General features: G+C 37.9%; 2 protein-coding genes across 4 annotated transcripts in view; both read left to right on the top strand.

The window, feature by feature from the left end:
- Positions 1-23,896, top strand: part of NELL1 (neural EGFL like 1) — a 1,048,233-nt gene that overhangs the window by 694,127 nt on the left and 330,210 nt on the right. The gene's annotated exons all lie outside the window — the stretch shown is intronic.
- On the top strand, positions 2,618-3,904 carry LOC103351073 (isocitrate dehydrogenase [NAD] subunit gamma, mitochondrial). The gene has a single exon (XM_008268817.4). It carries the CDS (start codon positions 2,730-2,732, stop codon positions 3,867-3,869), a length of 1,140 nt encoding a protein of 379 aa, XP_008267039.3. The 5' UTR covers positions 2,618-2,729; the 3' UTR covers positions 3,870-3,904.

Raw genomic sequence — 23,896 nt, 5'->3', positions numbered from 1 at the left:
TTCCTTTGAACCAAACTGGAATGTTTAGTGTCCGCTGCAGGCTGTTCAGTTTTCCTTTCTCTCTCAGAAATTTCACCTTTCCTGTGCACGAGTCTGCTGCTTGCTCTTATGTTAGATCAGACTTCATTCTCTTTCCTAAGCATCCTTGTGTGAGTGTGCAGGCTGTCCATGCTCTGCACCCCCACATCACAGCTAGGTTACTTGTAAAGCATTTAGCATCAACTGCTGGTTCACATTTCATCAAGATGTAAGTTTACCTCTTTATAGAATTCAAGTTGTTTGAAGGTGTAAGTTTTATACTTGTTTCAAAGCATTTCTCTTTTCCGAAAAAGGTCATGAGACTTATAAGGGTTAAAGAAGTTGTACACTGTAGACAGCTTGGCTGTGGTGCCCAGTACTCTAACTATTCATCTACATGGCTTCATGGTGATTATCAATGACCCCATCATTCCAAATTCTAATGTTATTGACTTCTTAATAGGATTTTGACCCTATTGATCATTCATTCCTCAAATATTTCATTTCTCTTGGCTTCTGTTATATCCTTATCTATTTGTTCTCATCTTTCATGAATTTCTTCTTTAATTATATCCTAATAATTCCCATATTTATAGTCCTCATTTCTCTAAATTTTTTTCATTTCTCCGCAGTCCTCTTCCTAGACTAATACTTCTTGATCATAGAGGCATGACACATTACAGGATCACCACTAGTGATGATATTTGTCAAAATTACTTACTTCTTCATAAGCATTAACTTGTAAGTGCTGGTGAATGATTTACTTTAATTAATTTGCATAACCTCAATGTTACTATCATAAGGATGTCAGACTTACTCATTTGCATCTGAATAGTGCATGCTATCTGTGTGTGAAAAGGTGGAATTTGAATAAGTCCTAAGTGTTAGTGTTAAGCTCATAATTAATAGCCTATTTTATACTTGCTGAAAATATCCATGAACTGTGATTATTGATTCATCATTAATCATTATAGCAATTTTGAAACATTCTAGTCTTTAAACTGTGGATTTATACTTTGTTTTGCTTCTTTGATTTATTCCATGGATACATATTTAAAAAGGAAGAGAAATAGAGAAAATATATATGTGCATGTACATCTTCATAGCATAGAAATGAGAATGAGACTATAGCTACAATTTCCAAGTCAAAGGCGAAGTGATTATCCAAATGACACATGCAGTAATATTTATGTTAGTGTGATGAATGAATGCAAATACTATGTTGCTATCTATTTTAATACCAAAGTAAGAATTCTTTTTCTTGGTCTTTGTAAGTACAAACTGGTTTTTAAATTATTTGTATGGGTCTGAATAAGATCTTTAAAATGTAGTTTAATGTGTCTTTTATATATTAGCCATATATTCATTTTCCCTAAATTTTTGACACATTTTAGATTATTTAATAGATTTCACTATTAATTTACTAGTAAAATGCTTTTGTGAATATGATCTATAAAATTGTTTGGGAACTCTGCTTTATTTGGCCAATTACTTTTGTTTGTGTGTATTTGGTTTTCTTACAAATCTGAGTATGCTCCTAGAAATGTGGCTCATATGAATATCATTCATCATCTGTCACAGCATAATAAAAGTTGAAAACCTATGCTCTAGGCTATTTAATATACTCCTGTGTGTTTAACTCTCTCCCATATATTGATAACTCTTGAATCTATACTGTCACCCTTCTTTGGCTGAAGACTCACTTATTTAACAACCCACTGCCATCATTATGTGGATGTCCTATAGGCTTTCAAAGTACAGTGTATGTGAAACCAAATTCATTTTCTATCCTATTCCCCTACCCAAGCTGCTCTTCTGCAGTGCTAGACATTTATACTGATTGTATAGTCATTTACTCAATCTCTTAAATAAATAAAGAATAATGTTTAATGTCTTCTTTGTCTGTAGTCTACTCCTATTTATCTCACATATATTCCTGGAGGTGTTATTCTCCTTTGTCACTTTCTTCACCCTAATTTAGTTGCTCATCATTTTTTGTTGGAACCATTTCATAGCGTAGTTGTTCTCAAATATCAGTATAAGTCAAATTCATTAAAACAAAATATTTGGGCCCAATTCTAGGCATTCTGAATCAGCAAATCTACAGATAGATTTTAGAAATTAAATTTTATCCAGGTGTTTTTCTGACAAAGCATATTTCTCCTCAACAAAGAACAAAATACTCTATATGAGATTGTAATGCTGTAACTTTTCATTACACATTGATTCAAATCCATAGAATATAAAGCACCAAGAATGAAATCAAATGTATACTTTGATCTTTGGGTGATAATAATGTACCAACATTGGTTCATCAGTTGTAACAAACATGCCATTCTCATGAAGATAGAGGAGGTTGTACTTGAGCCTTCCACCCAAATTTGCTGCTATCTGGAAGCAGTTCTAAAAAATAAAGTCTATCTCTTTAAAGTGTAGAATAAAAAGATTAGCACATTCAATATTGCTTATAACATATCCAATTCCAAAATGTTTTTCTACTATATAATACATCTCATATTCTTCTAACTGTTTATCTCACTACAGTAGAATGTCTACACAACATAGAATATAAGGAAGGAGAGAGAATTGTGACCTAAAGAAGAATTATGGATCCAGAATTCTATCAAAAGAAGTTAGTTCAAAGCAAGAGGAAGGGCACATATTTTCGCATGGATTGAATAAATCTCATCTTATTAGTTGTGGCATTGAAGATGCTGACAACAATCAGTTGCTCTGTGAAGGCGATATTCCAACTTACCATTCCAGGTCACTCCTGGGAAATTTTACTTGGCCGTAAGATATCCTTGAGGAGCTTTTCTTTTTATCATACAACCCCTCCACCAGCCAATTATGGTGGCCAGCACATGGTGACTATGATTCCTGGGGATGGCATTGGGCCAGAACTCATGCTGCATGTCAAATCTATATTCAAACATGCCTGTGTGCCTGTGGACTTTGAGGAAGTGTTAGTAACTTCTGCTTCTAGTGAAGAGGATGTTCACAATGCCATCATGGCTGTCCGTCGAAACCGTGTGGCTTTGAAGGGCAACATTGAAACAGATCACACTCTACCACCTTCTCATAAGTCCTACAACAACATGTTTCGCACTACCCTAGATCTCTATGCCAATGTCATCCATTTCAAGAATCTGCCAAGTGTGGAGACCCGGCACAAGGACATAGATATCTTAGTTGTTCGAGAAAACACGGAGGGTGAGTACAGCAACCTGGAGCATGAGAGTGTGAGAGGAGTAATAGAGAGCTTAAAGATCATTACTAAAGCCAAATCAATGCGCATTGCTGAATATGCCTTCCAGCTGGCCCAGAAGATGGGTCGCAAAAAAGTGACAGCTGTGCACAAGGCTAACATCATGAAACTGGGAGATGGTCTCTTCCTCCAATGCTGTACAGAGGTGGCATCCCACTATCCTCAGCTTACCTTAGAAGGCATGATTGTGGACAATACTACAATGCAATTGGTATCCCGTCCTCAACAATTTGTTGTCATGGTGATGCCTAATCTTTATGGCAACATTGTCAACAATGTATGCACAGGATTGGTCGGGGGAGCAGGCCTGGTACCTGGAGCCAACTATGGCCACTTATATGCAGTGTTTGAGACAGCTGCAAGGCAATCAGGCAAGCATTTAGTCAATAAGAATAGTGTCAACCCTACTGCCATGTTGCTGACAAGTTGCACTATGCTGGACTACCTCAAACTCCACTCCTATGCCACTCACATTCGTACTGCAGTATTGGCATCACTAGACAACAAAAATGTTCACACCCCAGACATTGGAGGCCAGGGTACCACGTTGGACATCATTCACAGCATAATGGATCACATCTAAAATGTAAAATAAATGGTCAATATATTGGAGGCTCACCTATCTTTCAAATGTTTTCCTGCGCCACTCCCATTCTCACAACTCAGAAACATAGCAAGTTTAACTAAGGTGAACTCTATGATATAACATCTTCAACCCTAATTCAGGAGAGCAGAGGGGGAATTAAGACTGCTTTTTTACCATTAAATTAAAATGCTGCAAACATTGCTTGTCTAAATTAGTCAAACCTATCACCATGTAAATGAAGTGAAGTCATTCTTCTCTATTTTAATCTGTAGTTCTCACTTCTCTATGATAAGATATGCTTTATAAATCAGAGTTGTTTGTGGAGTCCTTGGGGTTTTCCTAGAACCTGGCACATTGGTTTTCTTCTTATCGAGATCATTGAAATTCAGCAAACTAGTCTACAGAGAAATCAACTTTCTCTCTAGAGGTTGTTAATGAGTTAATTAGTGCAATAAACCTTGCAAAAATTACATTGCAGCTTTAATAATAAATAAGGCAATATAAAGTTGAGTTACCATGGAATGCTTCCACTCCTACTGGATATCCCATTTTTTCCCTTGATCTCGGTTATGACTTTTGGTGTTAGGAATTTTCTGTGATATTCTTTTTTTTTTTTTTTTTTTTTTTTGACAGGCAGAGTGGACAGTGAGAGAGAGTGATATTCTTTGTAACAAGCAGACATTCCTGGTTGCTGAAGCTTTTCTGGAAGGAGATTCTTGAACTTCTTCCAGTTGGGCTCAAGAGTGTAGAAGTCAAATCCCCAGGTTACATGCACTGGGTCCACAATTATTTGCTATGCAAATAGAACCAGGGATTGTAAAACATCATGCTTATTGTTTCACATTCCTTAATATGCTTACTTTCAATTTTTTTTTGCTTAAAGATAGAGTGTTATGTAAGAAAACAAAAAAAAAATCACTGACCTTTTAAAGTAATTGCTACTGTTGCATTGTCATATATTGTATTTACAATGTTTTTAAGGTCATAATTGGGCGACATGCAAGCAAAAATAATTTTGCTAGTGCTTAAAAATTGTTATTACTCAAGGAGAAAATTAAAAACACAAAGATGATAAAATATTACAGTAGTTTTGTGAACAGAAATGGTCTGCAGATAGAGTGAATAGAAAAATAATGCCTTCTGTGTTTTTGAAAATATTTATCTTAAACCATGAAAAATTCCCTTTGCTTTCCAAAAGGCATTAACTTGAACACATTACCTTGATCTCACCTGTCCTAATCATATGTAAATTCAGGGCTAGGGTTTGGAAAACTGAAGAATTTAGTTTGAGGTGAATGTGATCACCTTTACCTATCTAGAAATATTTACTGAAGAATAATAAGGCAAACAGGAAAGAGTCAATTATAAAATTATTGGATTTCAGACATGTCTCTGACCAGGGCTGCCACTAGCCCATATGGCGCCCATGTCTGCATTGATTTAAACTTCAACTAGAGATGCAGTTTGACAAAGCATAGATGTTCGTCTGAAATCTACCACTTGCCATCTAACCTCTCCACCTTAACTCACACTATGTACTCTGTAGTCTTAATGTTTTTGCATTACTGGGGGACTTTGTTCATGTTGCAACCAGCCTAACTGCAAACAGTGACATAACTGTCAGTTTTCACTTAGCTGTAGAAACTTATTGTGCATTTGAGCTAAAGTTTCCTTCTCTGTAAAAGTTGGTAATCTCCAGAATCCTCCCTATAGTTCTTGGGCCAGATTATTGTGATGACACATAATCCATTATGATGGAAATTTTTACTTCAGGAATAGATTTTTCTTTTTAGCTGTGAGTGTCCCAAAAGCAAATATAAAATAGTTTTCTTCCTTGTCTTCTGTTACTCCTTGCACAATCATTTTTTTAGTAAAAACATGAATGTCATAGTTGATACAGCCTAACTTTTCTTACCTGTAAAGTGAAATAATTGTATCTACCTCACAGGTTGTTGGGAAAGTTCAAAGAGAAAATGTACATAAAGGCTATATAGCTTTGTTCCTTTAGCAAGATAAATGCTTGGTGCATTTTAGAAATTATTGCATTGATTACTATCAATCATATATCATTCTAGAAGATAAGTCTTAGGATAAATGCATGTTATTTATCAAGAATTAGTGGTTTATAATCAACTTTCAACTAGAAAAACAAATTGCAACTGCTTAATTATTTTGTCTTTTCTGTTTCTTGAGTTCAGAGACTTTTCTTCTTCATCGACACCTCCTTTCTTATTAACCTTTTTCATCACTGGTAACTTTGGATTTCACTTACTAGAAGTATAGCCTCCAATTTGTGACCTGATGCAGTTTAGATCTCTTTAATGTATTTTCTGTAATCACCCAGTGAGATCTTTCTGGAGGGTAATTGGATCATGCCATTTACCTACTTAAAACCTCTCATCCTATGGATTCCTTTTGTCCTTAAGAGAAAGTCAACTGACTACATACAATACTATACAGTGGATTCCATAGCAATAGCAATAGTAGTCATCCATCCCTACAGCATCAGAACTCAGGACAAGGATGGGGGAAGGAAGGATGAAAGAAGGGAAAGAGGGGTGGGGGGAAGGGATGGTTTATATTTATAATTGTGAGACTGAAAGAGCTAATCTGTGGCAAAATGATCCTTTCTGGCTTCAGTCTTGGAACCTTTCTTTACTCCTCTCTAAATAACTGTAAAATCTTTTAGGCAAAAAATAGAATAAAAATTTGGCAGGCCACTTCTGTTATCAGAGATTTCTGTTGTGCGTTCATTGGATAATTTCATTTTAGGCTCTATCAATCTATCAATTTACACTACTTTGCTTACACTCCTGCTATTAAAATACCCACAGCAACAAGTTGACTAATGTTTCTTTAATTAACTACTTCTTTTTAAGTATTTATTTTGGTTAATGGTCTTACATTCAGTCACTCAAGTTCCATAGCTGGGATTAATGCCAATATGCCACATAAATTGTTTAACCTCTCTGAAGTCACATTTGCTCATCTATGAAATAAAGGTAAATACCTACTTTTTTGTGATTATTTAAAAATTAAATCATCACTTTGGTTGTGTATAACAACCACCCTAAAACTTAGTGGCTTAGGAAAACAAATGATTATCTTTCATGATTCGTAGGTTAACTGGGTGGTTCTTATAAAAGGGAGTGCTGGGATGGCTGGAAGTTCCAAAATGATCTCATTCATGGGGCTGCCATGTTGGTTCTAGTCAGCTTTTCTCCATATGGCCTTCTGAGATGGCTGTTTTGCCTTGTCAAGCATGGGTTCCAAGGAGTATTCTATAAAGCAAATCCTAAAGTGCTCTCTTTCTCTCTCTATGTTGTTGAAACTTCTTTTTATTATTTAAATTGAAAATTATTTCAAAATCTTTCAAATAATACAGAAAAGTTGAAATAAGTGTTCCATGAGTATATATAGATTAAGCATAGCACTTTAAACCATATCTGCTTCCTATGTTAACATTATACATACACACATACTATTTTTTTAAAGATTTATTTATTTATTTGAAAAAGTTATACAGAGAAAGGAGGAAAGGCAGAGAGAAAGAGAGAGAGAGAGAGAGAGAGTCTTCCATCTGCTTGGTTCACTCCCCAATTGGCAGCAACGGCCAGAGCTGCATTAATCCGAAGCCACATTCCAGGAGCTTCTTCCAGGTCTTCCACGCAGGTGCAGAGGCCCAAGGACTTGAGCCATCTTCTACTGCTTTCCCAGGCCATAGCAAAGAGCTGGATTGGAAGTGGAGCAATCGGAGTTGAACCAGTGCCCATATGGGATGCCAGCACTGCAGGCAGTGGCTTTACCAACTATGTCACAGCGCCAGCCTTACCCATACTACTTTTAAAGCAGGGTTTCACTTAAATATTTGAAAGTCAGAATGACACAGTGAGGATGGGATAGACATTTGAATAAGAGATCTTCCATTAGCTGGTTCACTCTTCCAAATGGTTGCAACAGCTGAGGTTATGCCAGGCCAAAGGCAGGAGCTAAGAACTCAATCCAGGTCTCCCACATGGTTGACAGTGTCCCAGGAATTTGGGCCATTTTCCATTACTTTCCTAGATACTTTAGCAGGAAGGAAGCTGTATTGGAAGCAGAATAGCCTGGATTCCAACTGGCACTCTGATATTGTGTGAGAGCATTACAAGCAGTGGTTTAACCCACTGTGCCACAAAGGCGGCAATGGAGGGAAATATTAACATCACATAATATGGGATCCATGACAAAGTTCATAAAATGAGGAATGAAGAATATATTATTATGTGAAAGGTATGGTTCACAGAAGAAAGCACTTCTAAATGCCACATAATATGACATCCACACATTTAAAAAAGATATGTACAATATATGTATATTCAACAGATAAGAGAAAATATTTGATATTTATTTTTTGTATCTCCTGTATTACACATAACATAATGGAGTTTCATTTCTACCCATTTTGTTGCAACTGTCAGCTTTTCATTGTTCATGGATGAATAATATTCCATTATGTATATATATCACATTTTTTTAATCTACTCATCCGTTGATGGAGATTTAGGTTGATTCCCTATCTTTGCTACTGTTAATAGTGTTGCACTAAACATGGAAATACAGATATCTCTTTCATTTCCTGATTTAATTTCTTTATTGTATTCCCATAAGTGCGATAGTTGGACAATATGTTAGATCTATTTTTAGTCTTTCAAAGAATCTCCATATGGCTGGCGCCGTGGCTCAATAGGCTAATCCTCCACCTAGCGGCGCCAGCACACCGGGTTCTAGTCCCGGTCAGGGCACCGGATTCTGTCCCGGTGGCCCCTCTTCCAGGCCAGCTCTCTGCTGTGGCCAGGGAGTGCAGTGGAGGATGGCCCAAGTGCTTGGGCCCTGCACCCCATGGGAGACCAGGATAAGTACCTGGCTCCTGCCTTCGGATCAGCGTGATGCGCCGGCCACAGCGCGCCGGCCGTGGCAGCCATTGGAGGGTGAACCAATGGCAAAAAGGAAGACCTTTCTCTCTCTCTCTCTCTCTCTCACTATCCACTTTGCCTGTCAAAAAAAAAAAAAAAAAAAAAAGAATCTCCATACGGTTTTCCATAATGGCTGTACTAATTTTTATTCCTATCAACAGTGTATTCAGGTTCCTTTTTCTCTGCAACCACACCAGCATTACTTACTTTTTGACTTTTTTGATGATAGTTATTATAACTGGAGTGAAATGATGCCTCATTGTAGTTTTAATTTGCATTTCCATAATGGCTAGTGATACTGAGCATTTTTATATATTTGTTGGCCATTTGTTGTTTTCTTTTGAAAACAGTCTATTCAAATCATTTGCCCATTTCTTAACTGGATTGTTAATGTTGATTTTTTAAACTCCTATGTCACCTGGTTATGAATTTTTTATCAGATATATAGTTTGCAATATTTCCTACAATTCTACCAATTAAATCTTCACTTTTTTGATTGTTTCATTGGTTGTGAAAAAGCTTCTTGATTGATGAAATGCCATTTGTTTACTTTTGCTTTTGTTTCCTGTGCTTTGTACATGTGTGTTGGGGGGGCGGGGGTTCAAAATTTTTGCCTATATGGATTTCTTGCAGTGTTTCCCCCTGTGATTTCCTGTGGCACTTTAATAATTCCAGATCTTGCATTTTGATTTTGATCCATTTTGAGTTGATTTTTTGCAAGCTGTGGGTTGGTGTCTTGTTTAACACTTCTGCATGTGGAAATACAGATTTCAAAGCACCATTTACTGATAAGACTGTCCTTTCTTTGGAGAATGTTTTTAGCACCTTTGTCAAATATACATTTGTTGTAGATGCATGGATTTATTTCTGGGCTTTATACTATATTCCATGGGTCTATGTTTCTATTTTTATGCCAGGGCTATGTTGTTTTGGTTGTAATAGGCCTCTAGTATGTCTGCAGATCTGTTTTTAATTGTTCAAGATAGTTTTGGATATTTGGGGTCTTTCCAAATGTAGTTTGGGATTTGTTTTCTAAACCTGTGAAGAATGTCATTGAAATTTTAACAGGGATTGCATTAAATTTTATAAATCACTTTGGGTAGTATGGGCTTTATGATAATATGACTTCTTTCTATCCATACACATGGGAGATCTTTCCACTTCTTTGTGTCTTACTCAGTTTCTTTAATTAGTGTTTGGTAATGTTCATTCTAGATCTCTTAAAGCCCAGCTTTGGAAGCTGTTCAGTACCACTTATACCATAGTCTTGTGGACAACATGAACAATAGAGCTGGTCAAAGTTGAAGAATATGGGAAACTCCACTTCTTGATGGCAGAGTGATGAGATTACACTTCAACAGAGCACATGGGATGACAAGCACTATTTTGTACATCTTTGGAAACATGATCTACTAGCAGGATAATGTGTTTAAAATTCTTACCACAATGATTGACATATAGGAATTTCTTTCTCCCTACAACTTAACTGGCACATTAACTTAATATAATCCATGTTGATGCCCTCTATTCTGATTCTTGTATTCTGTGTTTATACCTTCTCAAAGACTAGTTTAAAAAGTTATCTAACTAGTAGCAAGTTTGAGCTCTTTCATTTCATATTTAATTGTATATTGATTATTCATAGCTGATTTTAGTCTTAATCATATGCTCTTTGAAGTCGGGAATTTTTTTTTTAATTTAATTGACAGATAGAGTAAGACAGTGAGAGAGAGAGACAGAGAGAAAGGTCTTCTTTCTGTTGCTTCACCCCCCAAATGGCCACTACGGCTGGAGCTATTCCGATCCGAAGCCAGGAGCCAGGTGCTTCCTCTTGGTTTCCCATGTGGGTGCAGGGGCCCAAGTACTTGGGCCATCCTCCACTGCACTCCTGGGCCACATCAGAGAGCTGGACTGGAAGAGAAGCAATCAGGACTAGAACCCAGTGCCCATATGGGATGCCGGTGCCACAGGTGGAGGATCAACCAAATGAGCCACAGCGCCAGCCTGAAGGTAGGAAATATTTGGAACATTTTCCCCAATGTTCTATTACCCAGCACATAATGCTTTGACTAGTAGGTAAAATTTGGTGATTAGACACATAGAAAATCAGGTTGTAGAGAATGATAATATATTTATTATGTTTGTTATTTACCATAGCTTGATCAACATGCTTTGCATTTAATTAACTTATTTAATTTATATATGACCATTTGAGATGATTATCATTGTAATCCACATTTTATAGAAGAGAATACTTTGAGACAGATATGTTAAGAAATTTGTCTGTGGTCCCTCATGTAACACGAAGTGAGGGTAAGGGAGGTCAAAACAGTAGGCTATAGAATCCAGGTGTTTAAATGGTCATGGGTATATAGTCATTTCAGATTTCTCATATATTTTATGTGATAGTAGATTAGGATTTAGCCATGGATCTGTCCTCATAAAAATAATCCTATAGGCACATAAACTTGAAGCACTGTTAAGAGAGCTTAGTTTTGTAGAGACAGTAGCCCTGGAAGGCTAAGTGAGTTGCCTCAATCTCATCATCAGGATTCAGCTGAGCCAGGCTAAGTAACCAAGTCTTATAACTTCAGATGAACTAATCTTTTTATTATTCCAAATTTATCTCCTGATGTATTGTATCAGAAAATTAATGAAACTTTTTTAAACACTGATACTGTGTCAGGTACTCTTTTAAATGGTTCACATGTATTAAGTAATTTAACTCTCACATTAGCCTATTATGTTGACAGAGACACTTCAGCATGTACAAGTACATTGACTTGCTCTAGGTTAATGAGATAGTAAGTGTGGAGCCAAGGTTAAAACCCAGCAATGGTGCCAGTGTCTAAGCACTACTACTAGAGCCTTTTCTTGAGACTTATGGTTACCTAAGTATCCAAGAATGAACAAGGCAGAATACTCAGATAAATGAAACTATTTGGTGCCTGGACCTACCATCAAATATTGAAAATAGGTGACATTTCAGAGAATGGTAGATTAAGTATTCAAATTAAAAAAGAGATAAAATTTAGAACAGAGGTATTGTGCTTTTGAAACAAAAGAATTACTAAAATAGGAATACAGTTTGATAAAAAGAAATAATGAGTTTTGTAAATAAGAGTACCAAGTTCAGGGTCATTACAGAGGCTGCAATAAAACTGACTTTGTTACTAAAGGTTCAGTTGAGAATATGCATAATTTCTTTGGGTAGCTGATAACAGAGCTAGAAATTTGTTGAAGGGAGACATTTGGTCCTTGGAGTTTCCCTGACAACTTGCATAACATTGGAACCTGTTATGTAAAGTGTTCTTCATATCAGGATGAATTTGCTTATACTGATAGTGGAAGCTACAAACATTGCATTTGTGCCTGCTCCAAGAAATGCCAGAAAAGGAGAAAGGAGACATATTTGAAATGGAAAAAAAAATGGCTCAACTTCACAAGGCAATTTTAAAAAATGGGATGTCTTGTTACCAATTTTGCAAATGCTTAAAACTCAGCACAGCCTGAGTGAAAACAGTGTCTACTGATGAAAACTCTAGTCTGGGCTCTGATCTGCTGAAGCATCTGGTTTGTTACTATTAATGCCAAATCTCATTCATGCAAAGTGGATGTAAATTAATGAATGTTGTCACAAAAGGGAGAGAAAATATTGTATATGTCCAAATACAAGGCTGATTTATTTTAACTTTTCCATTCTTCAGAATAAAGGAATTGCCTTAAATTCAAATCCTTATGAATGTTCTCATATTATTAATCATTCTCTAAGTTCTACTATTTTGAATAAGTAATTTAAAGAAAGACAAAAAAAGACATTCATTATCCTGACTTGAGTTTTTTTACAGAAAATATCTAGAGATTAAATTTTTAAAAGAAATAAAGAAAACCCTCAGCAATTGTCAATTATTGCTGGGAATATGGTCTTACAATTGTAAACTTGAAATTTTCTGTACATTTATCTACAATTTTTGTTTATCTGAGAAGCATACAGGGGGTAGAGAGAAAGAGAGAGAAAACAAAATATATATATATAGAGAGAGAAAGAAAGTTATTTCTCATCTACTTGTTCCTGCCCAAAAATTAGCAGTATGAAGATTGGGTTGGGGCCAGTGCTGTGGTGCAGTAGGTTAATCTTCTTCCTGCGGCATCCCATATGGGCAGCGGTTCTAGTCCCAGCTGCTCCACTTCTGATCCAGCTCTCTGCTATGGCCTGGGAAAGCAGTGGAAGATGGCTTAAGAGCTTGGGCCTCTGCTGCTACGTGAGAGACCCAGAAGAAACTCCTGGCTCCTGGCTTCAGATTGGCTCAGCTCTGGCCATTGCCACTGATTGGAAAGTGAACCAGCAGATGGAAGACCTTTCTCTCTGTCTCTCCCTCTCTCTGTTTGTAACTCTGCCTCTTAAATAAATAAATAAAATCTTAAAAAAAAAAAAAAAAAAAGATTGTGCTGCACCTGAAGCCTTGCAGATGTGAACACAATCTGGGCAGCTGGAATTCAATTACTTGAGCCATCACCAGTGTCTTCTAGGATGTGCATTAGCAGGAAGCTGGAATTGGAAAGAGGAGCTGGGCCTCAAACCCTGGTATTCTGATGTGAAAGATGTGAAACTGGCAGGCTAAATGCACACCCTAAAGGTTCTGACTTACTTAGTTTGAGGATAATGGTTATTTCACACTAGTTTAATTAATCACAGTGTTTACTTATATCACATCATCAAGATGTACAACATTAAATATATGCAATTTAAAATCATCCATCACACCTCAATAAAACTGGCTAAAAATTCAAATACAGACACTAGCAAATATTTTTAAACATCATTTTAAAGCACAGTTTGGTGTTTGGTCATATTGTAAAGGTCATAAACGTGTACCTAATAAACAAATGGGAACATAAGAAGTCCTAATATTATCTAATTAGATTCTTGTGACTTTGTTTGAAGAAGCATCAGACACAGAGTCAAGAAGTGCCTTATCTCAATATGCTTAGATAGATAATGATTTACTTAGAAAACCTTAGAGGACTCAAAAAGTGGTTCTCATTAGGGAAGGCCTCGGTCAAAATTCATGGGAGAAGAGTAAATGAAATTATTTAATGAGCTCATAGTAAAGGAAAACATATTTCTAAATTATTCTATTATTTTTAGAAGCTATTAAATAATGTATGTAATATAACTATGAGAAATTCAAAAATCAAATATTATACAAGGATAGCTATCTATTTAAATTTTTCAAAGTTTCTTAACTTTTCCCAGAATAGCTTTTTCTTTAGGTTTTGTCACTGATAAAAAGGAAATCATTTTATGTAGGGTTGAGATTGATTCTTATATAATCATTTATATTATCTCTTAAATGTGGGGAAAGGAAATATTGAAGTTGTTTGGTAGACATCTGTAATAACAAAAGAAGAAGTTGAGATTTCTGGATAAGGAATTCAACTGAAGTCATAGTTAACTACTTAAGACTGAGGCTAGAGCACACCTAAGATACTTCACCTTTGGTAAGTTTGGCCTTTCAAATTTATAAAAGATGTAATGTCCATGAAAAGCAGTATAGAGTCAAAAAATCACCTTCATGTCAAGCTTCAGAAAAATGATGTTGGAAGACCCTATTTATAAGTAACCTGCTTTCTCCGGGGAAAGAACTGTCTGTAGGACTGATCATTTTCAAGGTGTTCAAGTTGTGATGAAGTTGTGATTTTTGATCCCAAATTTAAAATCATCCAATTTTTTTTATTCAGTCATTTGTTCCTTAATAATGTCTGTCTTCCATTCAGCATTATACTTGCTTTGAGCTATGAACTGCACAAGTCCTGAATATACAGTTTTAAGGGTTAGTGTGCTTTCTCTCAAGCAGCTCAAAGGGATGAGAGAATCAACAATAATCAGGTAATTAGAATACAGTGCCGTAAGTCTTTTAATAGAGGTGTAAGCCAGGTACTGTAGTAGAGGGCAGAGAAAATCATAGAAACCTGCCCAGAGTAAATCATACTTCAAGAGTGCCTGGATACATATTTAAAGAAGGGGGAGGTGAGAATAGGGAATAGGGGAGATGAAGGAAGAAAGGAGGGAGGGGATGGAGGGAGGGAGAGACAGAGAGTGAGAGAATGACTGTATGAGTGCACCCTGGGTGAGGACCAAGGCACTGAAGGCTGGGTGACCTGCCATCATCCTCTCATTACCTGTTATTTGGAGTCCTTACTTTTTTCTCATCATTTCTTATCTTACACCCTGTAATTACTGTTGAACTCATTTTACCCACAACAGTTGTGATGATGATGCTTTTTTATCTGTAGGTTTTATTTTCGAGATTGAAGATGAGTATTTGATTTCTCTCTGCGGTTTCTGTTTTTCAATAATGAACTCTTTACATTGATTAATTAACCTTATTAGAAACCCCATTATAGTTGTCTCTAGTTCTTGTGATTAGGAAGATTCATTATTTTCCTTTAGCCACTTCTCTGCACAATTGCTGCTTCTTCAAAACCTTTCTATTCTTTTCATGTTTCTCTTTAAATGACAGTTCTCTGTGAGCATGTTTTATCATCCTGTTCTTCCCAGAACATTTCTAGCTTCCTTCATCTCCTCTCAGGGTCTTCCTTGGTAATGAAATAGATATCTTCCCTTTCTGGTTGCTTACCACCAGAGCGAACTCCTTGCTCTGAATCTGTTAGCTCTCTCACTCTCTCTTTAAGTGTCCTTGGAGTTTTATTTGAAATCTTATCCATCACTCTCTTCAGTCGTCCCATTCTCTCTGATAGTGTAAGCTCCTGTTGGTTGCCCTGAGAAGCCACTGAAAGGCCATTTTCTGCCGAGGGTGAATGGTACCAGTTACCACTGTTCTGTAGTGGTAACAGGATGCATGCCATATGAACAATGAGGTCTCACAGAGAAATGACCAAAGCATTTACTACATTCTTCATGTCAAGTAAGGCAATCTTTACTTGAATAAATAAACAATGGCAACAGCAGAAACATTTCTATTGAAACTGACTCTGTTACTCCTCCACCTGATAATTCACTCTTCCTTTTCCAAGAAGTCATCTTTTTTTGAAAAGGATTGTCAAGCTCTCCATTTTCTGAACCAAAAAGACTATTTTGTATCTGTTTAGAGGACTTCATTGCAGCCTGCTGAAGTAGCAGTACTTACCCATGGTTATGCTTATAGTTTTCACCCAGATTGGCAGATGCTTTTTACAATCAAAGGCAGGATTTCATTGGAAAAGAGCTTAAAATGCACAGGAGGAAGAAAGTACTTCTCTCCTAGGATCCCCACTGAGCTGATAATAGTTTATGGGAAGTCATCTATTTAAACAGAAATAAACATGCCTTGGGATGCCAGTAGACTATTTTCAGCTTTATTAAGCTATTTTCAGCTTTATTAAGAAATCTGTGTTTAATTTTTCCAGCATCTTCAGTCCTGTTTTCTTAGTTTTGTCTGTGTGTGGACCAATTAGAACACTTGATAAGAATGCAGACATTGCATTCCACTCCTTGCAGAAACATAGCAGATTTTGGAAGATTTCCAAGTGCCTAGTCAGAAACTTGTACTCAACTGGCTTTTCTTGGGAAAACGTATTCCTGATCATATGTTTCCTGTGCCCTATATTGGGCAAATTTCACTGTTAGACATTTTTCTTTGTAAAATTCCTTGGAACTATGCAAATTGATAATCTATGATAAGTTACATACTGTTTTATGGCAGGATTTGAAATTTGTGCATGTACATGTGTAAAGGGTCACATAATACATTTTGTGTATAGTCTCTGTTGCAACAGCTTAGCTCTATTGTTGCTGTGGATTTGTTCTGAGAGGAGGAGCACAGTGCAGGCAAGAGGTGTGGAGTCAGGACACAGGCACCAGGAGTCAGGTGAAAGCCGGCTATAGGCAAGCAGCTCGCAGACTTGTTTATTTCAGTTGGTACAGCAGCTTATATAGCTGAGGCAGTCAATCCGGTCAAGGGGCAGTTTATGCTCTAATTAATCACAGTCTGGTGCCAGGCAGGCTCCTTTGCCAGGTGGGTTCCGAAGCCATTCCTGAGTAACTTATGCTTGCTTGCCAGCGGCCATCTTGGCATGGCCTTCTCATTCCACCACATTTCCCCCTTTTCATTTATTTTTGAATGGGAGACATTATCCTTGGCCATACCATTGTTGACCCTGTTTCCATGTGGTCTCCTAATGCAGCTGTGCCTGTCTTAGGTTGTCCTCCAGGCGATCTTGCCTGTCATTGACTAACCAGCCCTCAAAAAGGGAGACCGCAGGAGTGCTTGCTCAGATAGGGGTAGGAATGAGGAATAATGATAATCAGGAATGGCGTGACCACACACAGGCTGTTGGCTGTTCAAATGGCTGACCAGAGCTAAGTGGGGTATAAAGCAGTAACGGATGTGGCTATGGGCAATTGCTCAGGGCAGGATGATAGGGCAGCAGTTTGACAATTGGTAGCAGGTGAGTCCAATAACAGGGCAGTCTCTTAGTCTTGTTCAGCTGGTTCTGGTTGACTGTCAGTTGCAGGCTTGATGTTTCTGGCTGATACCCAAATGAGCTGTCCCACATTCTCTGGAAAGACACAAGCATATCCTCAGCCCTTTTTACAGACGTTGTAATACAGGGCCTGAATTCTGTGTCCTCTTGGACATTAATGGCAAACATGCAAGTGGGATAGGGTCTAGCAGCTGCCCTGAGAGCCTGAGGTGCCCAGGGACTGCCACAAACATGGGGACCCTCACTGGGTGTGGATGGAATGACCTCACATGGTTTATTATCTCGAAGTCGTCTAAGTTCATCCCACGGGTATTTGGGGGGTGGCAGACTAGGCATTGCTGTGTTGTCTGCTATCATGTCATTTTCACTGTCATAGCTCTCCCCAAGTCATCAACTGTTGTCTCTAAGGCAGAGGCCTGGAGTGACAGGCTCTTATCACTCACAGATTCATTATGTTTGGTAATCTGTGTGGGCTTATGAGAGGGGGGTATGTTTCCCATGTTTGAGTGCTCAAGAGCAGTGCACTATGCCAACTCTAGCCAAAGGAAAGGCACCCACAGCACTGCTGCCATAACAAAACAAATTCCTAGCACCTCAGCAGCTGATGGCATTATGCAGGGGTTCCCCACGTTAGACAAACAGACGGTGGTGTATCAGATCGTAAATACCTCCTGTGCTTAGTGGGGGACTTCCTTGATTCGTTAGCTCTAGGCCGTATGCCACAGGGTGTCTCCAGAGCATTACCTCTCTTGAGTGAGGGAGTATGACTTTGTTCTGAATTCTGGGATAATCAGTCTCTTATGTGAATTCTCCGGGCGAACCGAAAGTAAAAGGAGGAGCTGAGAAGTGGCGTTATGCTTCTGGGCAGTGTGTGCCTAACCTGGGGTCACTTCGACCAAGGACAGGGACAAGGAAAGGGATGTAGGAGGGGTTCTGTGCTCACCTTCACAGAATCAAACAGCACACAAAACACTGAGGGGCCTAATTGCCAAAATCAAGTGGGGGACCTCACCAAGTCCAACATGCCTTCTCCCTCCTCAGTCACATTGGGCACCAGATGTTGCTGTAGATTCATTGTGAGAGGAAGAGCGCGGTGGGGACAAGAGGCGTGGAGTCACCACGCAGACCCCAGGAGTTGGGTGAAAGCGGACCAGAGGTGAGAAGCCCACAGACTCGTTTATTTCAGTTGGTGTAGCAGCTTATATAGCTGAGGCAGCAATCCAGTCAAGGGGTGATTTATGCCTAACCAATCACTGTCTGCTGCCAGGCAGGCTCCTTTGCCAGGTGGGTTCCAAAGCCATTCCTGAATAACTGATGCTCACTTGCCTGTGGCCATCTTGGCACGGCCTTCTTATTCTACCATACTCTATCATTTCAAAATATGTGATATATAGACAATATATTGACTAGTAAGTGTGGCTATGTTCAAGTTAGACTTTATTTATACTTACTGAAATTTAAATTTCATATACCTTTTACATGTCATGCATTGTTGATTTTTCTTTTGTTAAAGATGTACTTATTTTATGTATTTGGAAGGAAGATTGACAGAGAGACAGAGAGAAAGAGAGATTGATATTCCATCCAGTGGTTTATTCTTCAAATGGCTTCAACTGTCAGTACTGGGCCAAGCTGAATCCAGGAGCCAGGAGCACCATTCAGGTCCCCTGATATGGATGACAGAGGCCCAGATTCTTGAGTCATGTTCTGCAGCTTTCCCAGGCACATTAGCTGGTGTCTGGATCTGAACAGAGTCACTGCATCTGGAATGAGTATTCTGATAAGGGATGGCAGCATCTCAAGTGGTAGCTTAGCTTTCTGGGCCACAATGCCAGCCCTTCACATTTGTTTTCTTTAAATTTTATCAACAGTTTAAAAACGTTAAGCATATTCTTTGCTCTCATGCCGTACAAAAACAAACCTGTGGACTATAATTTGTAGACATATTCAAGGCTAAGAGGAATCAGTAATGAGCAAGGCAGAGATCCTGACCTCTTGAGACTTTAATTTTCCTGGAGAAAAGCAGAAAAATTAGCATGTTAACACAAAAATAATAAATATTATGCCAAGTACTAGGTACTAGGAAAAAAAAAAAGAGAAATAACAAAATGTAGCTATTATGACAGAGTGACGACTGTAAGAGAATGGAGGGTGTTTGTTAATGGCTTTTGCTGACTGTAAAATGCTTCTCTGTGGTGGCAGAAAGACCTCTGAATGATGCGAGGGGTATATCTTTATGTCTGGTCCAAGTGAAGAAACAGCCACAGGAGGTCTTGAGTCAGAAATGTGCTCAGGGTGTGCCAGGGTGTGTGTGGAAGACTGGAATGGCTGGAAAGGACGTTACCAAAGTGAAAAGGCAGAGCTGTGCAGTGAGAAAGGAAGGCAGGGGCAAGTCTGGTAAGACCTCACAGTCCAAGAGAAGGGCTTTGGCTTTATTCGTGTTTCAATACTAGGGTATGTATACGTTCAAAGGTGGAGAGTAATGAAAAATTATGTTGCCTTTGGGCAAATCACTTAGGCTACTGTGTGGATGAGACATATCATAGGAGAATGAGAAATCAGGTCAGAAGATCAGTCCAGGGGCTTAGTGGCCTCTGTTAAGTCCAAACTAGAGGTTTTTCATTTGCTCTTTTCCTAACACTTTTATTGTATGTGAATCTGGTAGAGACTTAAGAGAAGGAGAGTAATAATGAAACAATGCAGCTCACGTAGGTTTACTGAATGAGACTTTTCTTAAGTTGGTGTATACTTTATTATTTTCCCCAGAAATTGTTTATTTAAGGAATACAAACTTCATGTATTTCATAAGTACAGCGTTGGCAACATAATGATTTATCCAACCAATACCCCCCTTCTCACCCACACTCCACCCCTCTTGCACCTCCCTCTCATATTCCCAGTCTTATTTTTTAAAAAAGATTTATTTACTTATTTGGAAGTCAGAGTTAGAGAGTGAGAAGGAGAGGCAGAAAGAGAGAGAGAAGTCTTCCATCTGCTAGTTCACTCCCCAGTTGGCTGCGACAGCTGGAGCTGCATTGATCTGAAGCCAGGAGCCAGGAGATTCTTCCAGGTTTTCCACGTGGGTGCAGGGGCCCAAGGACTTGGACCATCTTCTATTGCTTTCCCAGGCCACATCAGAGAGCTGGTTCAGAAATGGAACAGCCAGGACTTGAACCAGTGCCCATATGGGATGCTGACACTGCAAGTGGCTTCACCTGCTGTGCCACAGCACCGGCATCCCGATTCTTATTTTTTTTACTAACATCTATTTTCAATTAACTTTATACACATAATTTTAACTCTATAATACATAAATAGATCAATAAATAGTGTGAAAAAAAAAACCTGTCCCATAGCAGTTGAGACAAGGGCTATTCAAACTCATTTCATCACAAACTGTCAATTTCACTTCCATAGATTACTTTTTTGTTGCTTTATTAGTTGTCACAGATCAGCGAGAACATATGGTATTTGTCATTCGGGGACTGGCTTATTTCACTAAATATGATGTTTTTCAGTTTTATCCATTTTGTTGCAAATGACAGAATTTCATTTTTTTACTGCTGTATAGTATTCCATAGTGTACATATTCCATAATTTCTTTATCTGGTCTTCAGTTGATAGACTTTTGGGTTGATTCCACATCTGAGCTATTGTGAATTGAGCTGCAATAAACAGGGGCTACAGATAACTCTTTTATATGCAGATTTAATTTCCCTTGGGTAAATTCTCAGGTATCCTTTTCAGTTCCAAGTCTCAGTGTAGAATGCTGGCCATGTGTCTCTCATAAATTGCCTTGATTTTGTTGAGGAATGTTCCTTCTATACCCTATTTGCTTAAAGTTTTCATCATGAAAGTGTGTTGTATTTTATTAAATGCTTTCTCTGCATCTATTGAGATAATTTGGTTTTTGTTCTTCAGTTTGTTAATACGATGTATCATATTGACCAATTTGTGAATGCTGAAGAATCTCTGCTTATTAGGGATAAATCCCACTTGGTCTCTGTGAATTTATAAATACCTAATTACAGGGAACCTGGCTATTTAAAAGAAATAATAAGGGATCCAAAGGGAGATATAGACTCCCATACAGTAGTAATGGGGGACTTCAGTACCCCATTTTCAGCAATGGACAGGTCAACCAGACAGAAAATCAGCAACTAAACAATCGACTTAACCGATACCATAGATTAAATGGACCTAACAGATATCTACAGAACTTTCCATCCTACAGTTGCAGAATACACATTCTTCTTAGCATTGTATGGAACTTTCTTTTTGATTGTCCACATTTTAGGCCATAAAGCAAGTCTCAGCAAATTCAGAAAAATTTAAATCATACCATACATTTTCTCAGACCACAATGGAATGAAGATGGAAATGAGCAAGTGAGGAATCTCTAGAGCATATGCAAACGCATGGAGGCTGAACAACCTGCTCCTGAATGTCCTGAGTGAAACAGTTTCTCAACTGTGGCATTTTAAGAATATCAGTTTATCTGGTAGTAAACCATGTAAGGCCTGATCAGAGGTTAAATGGAAAGATCACCTTGGTTTGTTGATCACTGGGCTGTTTATTACCTTAATCACTAACAGTACTAATAGATATCATCTCCTAACTGTTTTTTATGCTGTTATACATGGAAATGTTTTCCTAATTTCATAGCCATAAATTTCATTGCTAAATATATAAACACTTCTTATTTTTATAACTTTTTAAACAATTTTGGATTATTTTGTATTACTCATACAGTATTATAAGGTATTGTGCAATATTTGAACACTTATACATATAGAAACTGCTCAAGCCAGACAATTAGTATTTCCATTTTCTCTTCATGATTTGAGCCTATAAAATCTTCTCCTCCAGTTCTTTTTTAAAAACAACATATTTATTTTCTTATTTGAAAGGTAGAGTTACAGAGAAGCAGAGGTAGGGAGAGAGAGAAGAGAGAGAGAGAGAGAGAGAGGTCTTCCATCTACTGATTCACTCCCCATATGACAACAGCAGCCAGAGCTGGGTAGATCCAAAGCCAGGAGCTTGGAGCTTCTTTTAGGTCTCCCACTTGGGTGCAGGGGCCTAAGCACTTGGGCCATCTTCTACTGCTTTCCCATGTTCATTAGCAGGGAGCTCGATTGGAGGTGGAGCAGCCAAGACTTGAATCAGTGCCCCTATGAGACACAGGCACAGCAAGCAGCAGTTTTTACCCTGCTATGCCACCGTGCCAGCTCCAATCCACTCCTGCAGTTCTTTACACTGTACCTAATATGGTGCAGTGTTCTGTCTTCATTAGTCTGTGTTATTGAACAACAAAAGTTACTTGTGTCTCACTGTATTTTGGGACCTGCTATCTATTCCCTCTCTAACCCTAGCCTCTAACCCTTCTCAGCCTCTAATCACAATCGTTCAGATATGTATTTTTTCAATTCCATATATGACAAGGAACATGTCATATTTGTGTTTCTGTTTCTGGCTTCTTTCAATAAACTTAATGTCTCTTTTTTACATTTTGCAGAATATAACATTTTATTGTTTTGTGTCTTAATGATGTTCCCTTGTATACTTTTTTCATTGATGGACAGCTAGATTGTTTCCAAATCATGGCTGCTGTGAATTATGTTTGATACAGTTACTATGGGAGAATTTACTCTCTTTGATATGCTGATTTCATTTCTTTCTGTTACATAGCTAAGTTTACGATAACTATGTCATATGTTAGATCAATTTTTATCTTTTTTGAGGAATGACCATAATGTTCTCCATAACACCTGTACTAATTTATGTTTTCACCCACAGTGTATGAAGGTTTTCTTTTCCCACATCCTCTATAGCACTTTTTTATCATTACGGGATAAAATGATATAATATTGTGGGTTTTTTTTTCTTCCTATCAGTTTATTAATTTATTTTGTTAAAGATTTATCTATTTCATTGAAAGGTGGAGTTACATAGAGGGAAAACAGACATGTTTCATCTACTGCTTCACTCCCCAAAGAACTGCAACAGCTGGAGCTGGGTCTTGCTGAAGTCAGGAGCTTCATCCAGGTCTCCCACATGAGAAGTAGGGGTCTAAGTCCTTAGGCCATCTTCTGCTGCTTCCCCAGCTGCATTAACAAGGAGCTGAATAGGAAATGGAGAAGTCTGGTCTCGAACTGGCACTCACATGGGATACTGGCATCACAGGTGGCAGCTTAACATACTGCCACACATTAGTCCATCTATCATTTTAAATACCTCAAAAAAGGTCTTTAATGTTAGCATCTACCATACTTTCTTTTCTCCATTATTATCATAGTTATTGAGTCTTATTTTTATTCCCACTGTTTCTCTCAAATTGCTCTTCCCAACATCATTAGTGATTACTGTGTTGGTTAAATGCAATGTATGCTTTGAATTCCTCATTTACTCGATGCATTTCATTCACAAAACACTTTATTAATATTCTACTATATACCAAGCCCTCTTCTAGGCACAGAATACAGGCCCTTTTTCTCTCAGGGATTAATATGTCAACATGCTAATAAGAAAATATCCAATTTCAGTAAGGATAAATTGCATCCTGAAAGTAAAGCAGAGTAATGG

Source organism: Oryctolagus cuniculus, chromosome 1, assembly GCF_964237555.1.
Source record: "Oryctolagus cuniculus chromosome 1, mOryCun1.1, whole genome shotgun sequence".
In the NCBI taxonomy this organism is placed as follows: Eukaryota; Metazoa; Chordata; class Mammalia; order Lagomorpha; family Leporidae; genus Oryctolagus; species Oryctolagus cuniculus.
Note: the sequence above shows the minus strand (reverse complement) of the source record. Positions and strands in the feature narration are given on the sequence as shown.

Bases quoted from the DNA above. Each gene is read 5' to 3' on its own strand.
- LOC103351073 (XM_008268817.4), top strand. From the start codon at position 2,730: ATGCTGACAACAATCAGTTGCTCTGTGAAGGCGATATTCCAACTTACC.